We start from the raw sequence: 12,477 nt of genomic DNA, 5'->3' as shown, positions 1-12,477 counted from the left end.
GGCAACACACACACACACACACACACCCCATACCCAGGAACGCCCCCTCACACACACACACACCCCATACCCAGGAACGCCCCCTCACACACACACACACACCATACCCAGGAAAACCCCCTTACACATCCACACACCTTACACCCAAGAGCAACTCCAGCCACACACACAGCCCATACCCAGCCAGACACCAGCCACACACACACCATCCCGGCAACACCACACTCAGCAACACCCCCTACACGCAACCCATACCCAGAAACGCACACAGACATATACATCCCATCTGCAGCACCCAGCAGAGCCAACATACCCAGCAGCATATAACTGCCCTATAGACATAATTCACCACACTTAACACCCAACACACCCCGAAACACACACCTCACACACAATAACACAGGGAGAGCCGGGTCTGCTCTAGAGTGCAGAGGCATATACATAGTAGATGAGAAGAGGAATGGACTCAAGGGTTATTTGACAGCAACATGTGTTAATGGCTAGTTGTGTAGCTTGATCCTGTATCTATTTTTCTGCTTCTCTTTCCCCTTTCTTTTTACTCTTTTGTATTTCTTTCTTTCTCCTCCGCACCCTCAGGGGCATAGGGTGTCTACCAGTTTCTGCCGTTGATTTCAGTCTCACGCTGATCTGTTCAGGCTTCTGTATCATGTTGATGGATTTGGCTTCTTTCTCTGTTCCTCTGCATCATGTTTCTCTAGGGCGCCTTCTTTTTTCTCCTTTGTATTTGCCTCGTTTCTCTTTCTCGCTTCTATATTTGCGTTCTCTAAAAATCCCAGCAAAGCCCACAGGGAGAGCCAAGGAGAGTGGTGTGTGGTGTGTCTGTCATTCTGTCGTTACAAACGCCGGCTACGAAACAGGGACCCGCACTGGTTGACAGGGGGATCTGCAGCCAGCTGCAAACATCTGCCCAGGCTCTGCAATGGCCTGTGCAGTGCGGGGAGTCATTAGCGTTTCAGCGCCGCCGGGCCAGGCGCTGCCGCCTCCGCCTCGGGCCAGCAGGGGGCGCGCCGGGCGCAGGGACCGGCCGGGCGGAGCCGCAGAGCCGGGGCTCGGGCCGCCATGGCAGCAGCCGGGAAGGCGGGGTCGCCGCCCTACTCGCACCCGGGGCACGGCGAGAGCAGCCTGGGCAGAGTCAGCTTCCTGGGGGCCCGGCTGCCCGCCGAGGTGGAGGCGATGGCCAGGGGCGTGCGGGGCCTGGGCCAGGAAACCTTCCGCCGCCTGCTGACAGGTACGGCCGGGCCCGGGCCCCCCTCCCCGCCCTCTGCCTCCGCTTGGGCCGGGCTCCTGCTTCCCCCCCCCGACCCCCGCAGCATGTCTCTCCCCGCGGGGTCCTGCTCCCGCCCCCACGGGCAGGGGGGTCCCGCTCCTCCCCGGGGGTCCTGCCCCCCTCCCCCTCCAAAGGCCAGGGGCCTCCCGCTCCTCCCCGGGGGGTCCTGCCCCCCCTCCCCCTCCAAAGGGCGGGGGCCTCCCGCTCCTCCCCGGGGGGTCCTGCTCCCGCCCCCACGGGCAGGGGGGTTCTGCTGCCCCTAGTGGGTCCTGCGCGCCCCCCGCCTCCAAAGGCCAGGGGCCTCCCGCTCCTCCCCCGGGGGTCCTGCGCCCCCCGCCTCCAAAGGCCAGGGGCCTCCCGCTCCTCCCCCGGGGGTCCTGCCCCCCCTCCCCCTCCAAAGGCCGGGGGCCTCCAGCTCCTCCCCCGGGGGTCCTGCCCCCCCTCCCCCTCCAAAGGGCAGGGGCCTCCCGCTCCTCCCCCGGGGGTCCTGCCCCCCCTCCCCCTCCAAAGGGCAGGGGCCTCCCGCTCCTCCCCCGGGGGTCCTGCCCCCCCTCCCCCTCCAAAGGGCAGGGGCCTCCCGCTCCTCCCCCGGGGGTCCTGCCCCCCCTCCCCCTCCAAAGGGCAGGGGCCTCCCGCTCCTCCCCCGGGGGTCCTGCCCCCCCTCCCCCTCCAAAGGGCAGGGGCCTCCCGCTCCTCCCCCGGGGGTCCTGCATCTCTCCAACCCATTGGGCAGGGGGTCCTGCCCCGCCCTCCCACTCCCCCTATGGATAGGAGGGTCCTGCTCATATCCTTTAATCAACTGACATTACTTCCATTTTGTATGTTGAGTTTTCTTTGGCACCAGAAGCCACATGCTTGGTCTTCTGGTCAAAGCAGTCACTGAGAGTGTTGGGTCTGAATCACATAGAGCTGAGAGCTCCAAGAAGTGGACAAGTAGACAGCTATTAGAGTAAGATGGTCTGTAGAGAGCCCTGCAAATCCGCAGATTATTTTTCGGACTGTGGATCGAATGCGGGTTCAAATTTTGTATCTGCGCAGGGCTCTAATGAGCTGACTCTAGTTGGCATTAGGAATCTTCATTGTGCTAGTGTATTGGGGTGAGAATGGAGCAAGACCTCCTGACTGAAGCTAGATCTGCAGCTATGTAATAATTGTAGGCAATGGAATTACAATTTGGCAGATTCACTGGATATCAAGTAAAATTGGAAGTAGATCCATATTTGTCCAGCCCACTGTTACCGAGAGACAACTGGTGACTAGATAACCACAGTAACACCAGGAAGATGTCCCTCTTCTCCCTAAATCCTGTACTGGTTTAATGTCTGAGGTAAAGATTTCATGGTGATTTCATCGTGCATTTCCCACCTGCTACTGTAGGGGGAGCATACAGTCTCTCAAAAATGCTCTTGTAACTAGAACATGTAAACAATCTTCCATTGACTCCCAAACTGTTAGTTAATTTTCACTTACAACCAAAGGAAACAGACTTTTCCAGAATAAGCCGAGCTAGCACAGGTCTCCCTCTACCCATCTTTTCCTCTTGCTGACGTTCTGGTGTATGGTGAGCGTACATGTACTACAAACTATTATTCCATTGAAGGATTGGCAGCCTTGGAAGGCATGGCGAATTTGTTTCTATAGCGTTCTGTGTTATAGCTAATGTCAAAATAATATGCAATGTCATACAACCCCTGAGTTGAAGGTGTAGAAATCTCACAAACCAGAGTCTCAAGGTTATCCTGCCAAAGGTATGACAAGCTCCCCTGAATGTAAGTCTGATAGCTTAAACTAACGGCATGTTAGCTCTGACTCAGTGGATGTGTGATGAAAAGTTTCATGTTGAAAACAATGTTTGCACTTGTACATCATGCTCCCTTCACTGATCTCAATCATCATTTAGTTTACCTAACTCACAAGGGTTTTTAAGACTCAGTGGTCTCCCATTTTGACAGATGGCGAAACTAAGGTGCAGAGAAGTCATCTGAGTCACTTCTAGAGCCTGGGTGAGAACCTAGGTCTGCTATGCTCTATCCACTGGACATGCTGCCTGACAATAGTCAGTCTTAAAAAAGTATCAACTGGAAATCTGAGCCTCGAGCCCTGAAGTCTGAGCAATTTAGTTTCACGAGGCCCCCAGTGGCGTGGGGAACTGGGCAATTGGCCTGCTTGCTACCCCCTAATGCTGTCTCCAGCTTTTATATGCAGAAAAACAGTTGTGACACAGGTGGGCGATGGAGATTTTATAGCATGTTGGAGGGGGACTCAGAAAGAAAAAGGTTGAAAACCCCTAGTGTAATATACAAATAGATCAAATGGATTTGAAGAGAAATACTCATAGGATTCAGTAATGAGAGAAGGAACCTTTCACTTCTTGGGTCGTTTGTTGGCATGTGGCTGCTTGGTAGCCTATTTGATTATTGGTACCAGTCCAACTTGTAGGTCATGTCCAAATGAGGAAAACAGGTTGTTTTAAAACATACTAGCTATTATGTTGTAACTGATGTGATTTTAAACAAGATGTTGCATTTACCGTAGATTGGGTTAATTGTGTTTAAAAATGTATTAGCTTGACCTCACCACCTGCCCCCTCCCACTCTCCTGCCCCTGCTGGAGGAGTTCACAACCAGCTAACGTGTTTTAAAACACAACCTGCTTTTCTAGTCTGGATGTGCACTTACTGGACAGGCGTTAACAGAAAAAACATCCTCACCACTGATACTAATAGACACTCTTTTAGGCCGTTTCAGTGAAGAAGGAATCTTCCCCTTCTCCTTTACAGACAATTCCTCAGCTTTAGGGTTGAGTCATTTTCCAACATTGTGGGAAATGTTGTACTGGCACGGCCCATATTACATCTGTGGATAAATACAGAAGATTTCAGTCTACTGTTCTGATTATTTAGAATCTTTCACTGCATTTAAAGACATTTAAAAATGTACAAAAGGAAGTAAAATTGTCCAAAAATAGAAGCTGGTAGTCAGTGGGATCCATTTAATACCACAAGGAAGTTTGGCAGTTCAGTTGAAACTTTTTTTATTTGTTAACTTTAATGTTAAGCTGCTGTCCCAGCCTGGCCACTTTTAACTTTTCGTCTTTTATTCCAGAAGGCAAATCTGGAGCATAATAAATTTCCACTTTAAAGGCCTGATCCTGCAAACCCATCCATGCAGGCAGACATTTATCTTTCCCAGTGGGGCTTCATGTGTTTGTGAGGTCTGCCCACACAGATCTGATTACAGAAGCAAAATTTTTATATAAGCCAAATTCATTTTTATAAGCCTTTGTGTGTATGGAATGTGGAAAAATAAGTATATATTGAAGGTCTTAGGGAGTCCAGCCAAAGGTGTCTCTTTATTATGTTGCATCCTGGCTGACTTTTGGTGCTGGTACTGCACCATTAGCAACAGTGCAAACTGCTCCAGAATGTGCATTGGTATTGACCCAGAGAGGCCAGCTGAAAAGAGTTAGTTTCACTTTACCTCCATGGCCATTCAATATTTAACCTCTCTGCTGAGCTTGCAACCAGGGTGTCATTTGCGACTCTCTGCAGGATCTAAAGCTGATGAGAAGCAAGTTAGTTCTCCCAGTCCTGCTCCAACTAAACAAGTGTCAGAGCTACAAGTCATCCTAAAGTAGGTGAACCACCACGCTTGTGACGTGAATGACTTTGTCACTACACACCCACATCAGATTTAAACTGGTGACCTAATTACTCCTGAAGACATTCTATGCCATTCTGTGGGTTGAGAGAGTTCTATGTGGGGCAATCAGGGTGTGGGCGGCTCAATGGGGAATCCGGGTGCGGGGGGATGTGGATGCACAGGAGCTTGTTGGGGGGGTTATGAGTGCAATGGTAATGGGACTCTGCAGGGGGGTCCAGGTGAAGGTGGTTGAGGCTCAGTAGGAGGGAGGGGGTGGATGTGGGGGGGATAGAGCTCCGTAGGAAGGTCGGGGGGGTCAGTGGGGGTCCGGATGCTGGGAGAGTGGGGCTCAGTGGGTGGGGATCCAGATTCATCTGGTTGGGGCCAGTGGAATGGGGATCTGAGTGCAGGTGGCTCATCAGGGTGGTCCAGGTGCAGGAGGAGTGGGGCTTGGCAGGGGGATTCTGGATGTGGGGGGTGAGGCTCAGCGGGAGGATCTGGGTATGAGGGAGTCTGGATGCACAGAATTGGGCAGATAGAGGAACAGCTCCCCGTACGGTGATCCCTCCCCCTGTTGCTGAAGAGGGATGGGGAAAAGTTTGCAGAGCTTCCTGCAGCCTGGGGAGAAATCTTGGGGTGGGTCTGATCTGGCTCTGGATGCCATGCAGAGGAAGAGGAAGTCCCATCCTATTCATCCCACCCAGGACTAGCAACTGAGCCCAGCGCAGGGTAGGTGCCACTAGCTGGGTCTTCCCCAGTCTTGCCCTCTGCTCCACAGTGATTTACGTCTCTGCCGACTGTCCTGGGCACCCAAAACATATTGCTGGGGAGGGTCACATGACCGCTCTTGTGGCTTCCCTTTGCTTCCTTGTCAGAAAGTCATTTTTCTGCGGGGAACATAAATCCTGTGCATGCGCAGTGGTGCAGATTTCCCCCAGGAGTACATAATGATGAAAGCATTTGTATCCCATTTCCAGTTCCCTGAGCAAATCAAACTCATCCACTGCTGCTGACAGTTCCACTTTAAACTGTAACTCTTATTCCATCAACTCGAGCTTTGTGTGCAAAATGTTGTTGCACAACAGACCTGGTGAACAATCAGTTGTTTTTACAAAGACATGGAGTGGTATATTCATACCGGGGAAAACACCAGCCTCCTCATACACACAAATATTTCCATAATTTTTCTTGAATGTCCACATCACACTTTCCCCATTTTAAAGGAGCATCCTGTTGGTTTCTCTGTTGCAGTCGTTGTTAGTGCATTGGAAGGAAAAGATTGCAAAGAATCTGTGAGGGCGATTGCAGAAAGCATTGATCTGTCAGAAGAGCAGCTCACTTCCCTCATCTCTGGCATGTATACTCTTCTCAGAGAGGCCCTGCGGCTTCCCATATCGACTTTCAAACAAGAAGTAAGTACTAGGAGTGCATAGTGCCTTGATAAATTAAGATTGTGTCACTTGCAAATTACTGCATAAACTTCTCCATACGGGGGTGTGTAGCTCAACTCAAAAAGGTCATGTGAAACTGGTAGAAGGATATCTGCTGGGAATGCATTTGTTGTTACTAATCGTTTATCTTGTTCTGTTTTTTAAAAAGACCTGAAGTACAGATTTACAGGATACTTCTGCAGACGTTTATGGAAAACTTTAGTTTATGGAAAAGATTTACTTGCATCTATTTTCTACTTCAGCAGCTTGCATTCTGGTGTTGCTTGTCTGTTTTATTTGTCTTCATTTTGTAGCAGTCTCTCTTTTTTAGATAATTTGTCATTTCTTTTGGCATCAACTTTTTTCCCACACTACCCATATATATTTGCTTCGAAAAAACCCTGTGAAATTGTGCTGCACGCCTGTTTTTCCTTGTCTTATATGTGTATCTTAGAGGAAGGATAATTGTCTGGTTAGGATACGGCACTGAGTGTCTGAAGACCTGAGTTCTGTTCCTGGTTCTGCTATACACGTTCTTTGTGAATTTGGACAAGTCACTTAATCTCTCTGCCTCAATCCTATTGAATGTTGACTTCTGCTCCTAAGTCACTTAGGCACGTCTGGAAATCCTATCCAGCATCCGTTTTGCCATCTCAGGACTATTAGCACAAAATAAAATTTGGGGGAGGGGAGCGCTAACAAGCAAGTAACCACTATTTTAGTTCTTGTAAATGTATATCTTTTTCATAAGGAACTAGTTTTCAAGTCTACAGTATGTAAATTGCACATTCCTTGTTTTTGTAGGTTTTTAAGGAAGATCTCCAGGAGCTTAGGTATGCCCATTTATTTCACCTAAATTGCTCACTGTAACTGTTTTTCTACAGCTGCTTCCCTGAAGGGGAACAGGCTGCTGTAATCAACTTTTTAAATGTTATTGCTCTTCGTGGGAGAGAGAGGCTCTGTCTCATTACCAATTCCTCAAGCCAGTCTCCTTTAGGTCGCCAGTTGAAAACCAGCCCATGTCAGTATAATCCAAAAGTTGATACTGTCTAGTGACAGCCTTTGTGAAATGAGTTGGTGTTCTCAGTCCAGTTCCCTGTGAACAAGTAACCCCATCACAAAAGCACCACCATGATTGGCAGTCATGCTTGAGACTCCAAGGATTGAACATGAAGGTAAAACCAGCCACAACCCTAACCAGCGTTTCTCCAGATCATGGCTGAGACACACAAAGAGTGTGGTACAAAGGAACTTGTGTTCTTACTGCCTGGGCTGTACCTGCTCTGTAGATAGCGGATTTGAGGCTCCAGGGCTGTTAGACCAGAAGTTTTCACCAAACACTACCTTTTTAACAAAAAATTACAGCTCTTCAAAGTTAGGTTTGTTGTAAAATGTCAGAGTGATCAATATAGCATCACACCCATGGACCTGCTGAGAGAACTCTATAAGGGATTGACTTCATCCTTCAAATGCAAGATAACAAAGAGCTGAGCCTGCCACTTCATCCTTGCCTCACCCCTTCCATCCGTTGCCCACCTCCCCCAAAAGAGCTTGATTATCACTTTCTTATTACCATTATATCAACTGAGCTGTGTGAGGTGAGTGTAACATAACCTGGTCCCATTCAGATGTAATTTGCATGTACTACTTTGATAATGAGGTCATGTGAAGCCAGGAGAAATATTCAGGCATTGTATAAGATATGATTTGGCATTGAACTCATGCATTAAATTTCACACATTGGGGAGATGGCACAATTTAGTCCTTAATGTAGGTTATACAAATGTGACATGCGCACACACACCTGCTGTGCAATATTTTGTTGTTGTTAGTATGTTTGCTAAGACAATGACAACATTTCAGAAGTTGAGGAACTGGCCTACTTTTTGCTTTGAAAGGACAATGATATAACGCTCGTGAAATCCTACTGCATTGTTGAGCTGTGCTTTGCTGGCTAATTAGCACAAGCGATCACAATGTTTGTTACAAAGACTTAGTAAAATCCATTTCAGTCTATCCAGAGATAATATCTTGGTATAGAAGTTCAGGCACTATAAGCTAGTCCTCACTGCATAGTAGTGATCTTCATGGTTTGTTGCTGAACACTGAAATGGGGAGAAATAAGAGAAAATGCAACCTGTACCCTGCATTATTTGTGTTAATATTTTGTGCTTCTGTGTAGTGTCTTTTGTGACAGGATCTCAAATTATTTTACATACATTCTCTCTCCTAGCTCCTCGGCATTCTGGTTTCTTAATCTTTCATTCCACCAAGGCTACTTTTCCTCAAGGTTGCTGGCAATCACATCCAGTCGTTTGCAGTTATCGCCTCCTTCCATCCAAGCCTCCTGCCTAACCCCACCCCTCTTTATACTCTGTCCCCATTTCATCTTTCTGTCACCTTCCATGCTACCCCTACTGCTTGGGACAGTTTCCCTCTTCATCTAGGTCAATGTATTGTTCTGCCTCCTTTGCATTTTTCTAAGAAGCCCTTTCAACACTAACCCATTTTTTTAAAATAAATCTGCACCACTTGGATATTTGACTTTCCAGTCCTTGAACAGCTGGTGTACTGGGTCTGAACGTGGTTGCTTGTCTGCCCTAGAATGAAGCAGGAGCCTTGTCTTCCCTGTGTTATACATTAAGAAGTGCATTAATGTGCTCAAGAAATAATAAAACCTCCATGCCACCTGTGAGTAGGTAAATATTATCCCTGTTGTACAGCGGAAATTGAGGTTGAGAAATGAAACTTTCCAAAGCACAAGTCAGTATTAGAGTTGGAAATAGAATCCAGGAGTCCTGACATTCGCTCTTGCCACTTGACCACAGTGCCATTGCCTCACACTTGTATGGGTTTTTTTTCCCTCCCACTAATAGATTAATCATGTTGTTACCAACCTTTTTCCCCAGAGGAAGGTCTTCATTACTCAGCCTAGGTGACTCTGGTTACAGGATTGGCCTGGATTACTAACAGAAGAAAGTATATGAGAGTGACAATATACATGCCTCATTGCTGCTGTTAATGTGGTTGGCGTAGCCACAAAAGTTCACTTGCCTGTACATTCATGCTGCTCTCAGACCTAGAAGTTGACACTGGCAGTCTTCTCTGGCACCCTCGGGAGAGTTTAATAAGCTAGTTAAGTTAAGGGGAGGTGTCTTCTGACATTTTCATCTCTGAATGAAAATCATTTTTTTAAATCACTGTCTCTGCTCACCTTGAGGCTAGATTTTTAAATGAGTAAATAGTGTCTTTTTGGTCACAAGGACATACAGAGAGATTTTGAAATATAGGTGTGTTGGCTCTTTTCACAGCTTCAGTGATTCTCATGGGAAATGACATTGATATTGTTGCACAGCGTATCTGGGCTGGAGACAAAGCGCACTCTCGCTGCCCCAGGGATGTATTCATTAACCAAAGAAATATCTCCATGTGCATCAACTAGCGTGGGTCGTTGGGCCAAGATTTCTCATCGGCACCAGGACCACATGCATGAAGAATACATGTGGCTGAGCAACAGCTCCTATATTGATTAGCTGCTGGAATTTGGCCAGAACAGAGCGACAGCAGGTTGTCTGTCATTTCTCCACCAGAAGTTATGGACTTGAGTCATATTCTTGCTTTCGTCTTCCCCATAGTCTTTACCATTCCCTTCAGTGAGACTGAAAACTGTTTTGGCTGGAATCGGACAGGCAAAGGTCCTGTAACTCTCAGCAGCTTGACAGCTGCTTTTATGGTCTTTAGTTCCTTACCCCGGGTCTTAGCCTCAATAGATCTAGTGGAAAAGGAGGCAGGGAGGGCAAGCCCACTTAGGATTGATTACATCACTGTGGGTTGTGTCTCTAATTGTCATCCAGTATCACAACACGCAGGTTATCTCCAGGCATACACTTTCATCAGAGAGAATAGCAACCTCTCAAATTCACCTTTCATTTAGCAATACAGAAGCTGCTGAGCCAGTGGAAGTGAGTCTGTGACCACTGCCAGGAATATTTTTCTGTGCACACTTAGTAGTTTTGTAGCTCAGGCCAGCACATGGTCCAGTAACATTGGAGAAGGGTATCCTCGCAGCCTGCTCCTGGTCCCACAGATCCCTCCTTGAAACATTCTTTTCAACTAATCCTTTGCAAAATGATCACTGCTGGATACTTACACCGTCTCTAGCTCAGTACTCTTTTTCTGATCTCTTCCTCCTGTGACTGGACTAAAATGTAAGCTGCTTGAGCCAGGGACAATGTCTGCATATGGTTGGTTTCCCGAAAACATAAGTTGAATTGCAGAAATAATGCAGTTGCAAAGGTGGCGTTAGTACTTCTTATGCATTTGAGTAATCCACACTGGGACAATAAACACAGTGCACTGATATATAGCATTAGGTCCCCTTCGTTCAGCCCTTACAGAGGAGGAGCTAGGAAGAGTTGTTTGCAATATGGAAACTTGTTCCTTGTTGGGGTGTTTCAGGTAAAACACTTGCCCAGACAGTGTTTGAATTGTAGGACCATTGCCTTTCATGGAGAAGGACACACACGGGGACACGGAAAAGCACTCCTCTGTGCCTCTTGCCCACTTCCCTCTCTGTGCCTTCTTCCATGTGTTTCCATATGCTGGGAATACCCTCCCCACTAATGTAAATCATACTTCCCCTTCAAGAAGCTATTTAAAATCCACCTTTACCATTAAGCATTCAAGATCTAATGGCCACACACCACTCCGATAAATTCTTACCTTGTTCTTGTTTGTTCCTATCCCACCTATAACCAATAAGCCATTCAGGCCAGGGACCTTTCCTTTTCTTTTCTGATCTTTGATTGCTGTGTGCACTAAGGCATTATGTGAATGATTAATAATATTGCACATTCCATGTAACATGTTTTTTTTAATAAGTGCTCTGAGCTATTCCAGAGATTTCCACATCACTCTGAGGTGCCATTCTTTGCAAATCTTTTCATTCTCTTTCCCTTGAACTTTAAGATGGAAGTAAAATCAAAAAGTGTTGGTTGGAATTTTCCAAAGTACCCAGCATTGGCCTAATTCTGCTCCCATTAAAGTACTGGTAAAACTCCAATTGACTTCACTGAGAGCAGTTAGGCCAGTGCTGAGCACCTTTGAAATTCACACTTGATGTATCTAACCATTTGCTTTAGAGAATAAAGGCTATCCAAGGAAGGAGGGAAAGGTGAAATGGAGTTCCTAAGACCCCTGCTCTAAAAGGTAGTGGAATCCTGCTAGGCTGTGTTGCTCGCAATTTGACTGAACTTCAGTGATTGCTTAAAATCTGATGACAGTTCTAACTGAGGAAAAAATGTAAAATGTTGATAAAACTATTTGTTTTGAGTTATATAGTGGTTTACATAACTTGGAGAGAGAAGGGTGTGTATCTGTGGTTACAAAACACTTATATATTTGTCTTATATTGTTGACCTTTTCTTTAAGGATACCAGAAGAGTTCATCACGGACTTTGCCAGTGTGGTCTTTGGTAACAGGTTAGTAATTTTATAAATCAATTTACATGCTCTCATCAGAAGTCTAAAGCAGTGGTTTTCAACCTTTTTTCATTTGTGGACCCCTACAAAATTTCAAGTGGAGGTGCTGACCCCTTTGGAAATCTTAGATGTGATTGAAAACCACTGTTCTATGGTAACGACAACCTTTTGCTGGCCCCTTAGACATAGTCTGCAGACCCACAAGGGTCCATGGACCACAGGTTGAAAACCACTGGTCTAAAGGATCGTGGGTGATAACCTGGTCCCAATGAGCAGGGTCCTGGATTTCACCCTACAAGTTGGATTCTATGTAAAGTGACTGTCTGTTGAAGAGTATACCTCTGTGCAGCAAGCAGCTTCTCTTGCCACATTTAAACCCTTTCTCAAGGCACACTGCTGTTACAGGGACTTTCATTGATGACCCACCACTAATAATAATCCCAACATATAAATTGTTTTTTCCCCAAATCTCTGACCTTCCCCATGAAGATTCAGTCTTCAGTCTGTGTAGTTTGTCTTTTGCTCAATATGATTTGCATTGCAAGCGCCGTGAATCAGGGGTCATATTTACTTTTATGCACTGTTCCTCCATGATTAATGCATTCATGTGTATGGACAATTAAAATAATGGTTGAGG

At 46.7% G+C, this 12,477-nt stretch overlaps 1 protein-coding gene across 1 annotated transcript in view; it reads left to right on the top strand.

Moving 5' to 3' along the window:
- Positions 1 to 1,022: 1,022 nt before the first annotated feature.
- Positions 1,023 to 12,477, top strand: part of COMMD5 (COMM domain containing 5) — a 28,891-nt gene continuing 17,436 nt past the window's right edge. The window contains exons 1-4 of the mRNA XM_073361363.2: positions 1,023 to 1,249; positions 6,181 to 6,341; positions 7,164 to 7,192; positions 11,790 to 11,840. Of these exons, the coding sequence (XP_073217464.1) occupies positions 1,081 to 1,249; positions 6,181 to 6,341; positions 7,164 to 7,192; positions 11,790 to 11,840 (410 nt within the window). The 5' untranslated portion in view covers positions 1,023 to 1,080. The remainder of the gene's footprint in view (positions 1,250 to 6,180; positions 6,342 to 7,163; positions 7,193 to 11,789; positions 11,841 to 12,477) is intronic.

The sequence above is a fragment of the Lepidochelys kempii genome, chromosome 9, assembly GCF_965140285.1.
Source record: "Lepidochelys kempii isolate rLepKem1 chromosome 9, rLepKem1.hap1, whole genome shotgun sequence".
In the NCBI taxonomy this organism is placed as follows: domain Eukaryota; kingdom Metazoa; phylum Chordata; order Testudines; family Cheloniidae; genus Lepidochelys; species Lepidochelys kempii.
Note: the sequence above shows the minus strand (reverse complement) of the source record. Positions and strands in the feature narration are given on the sequence as shown.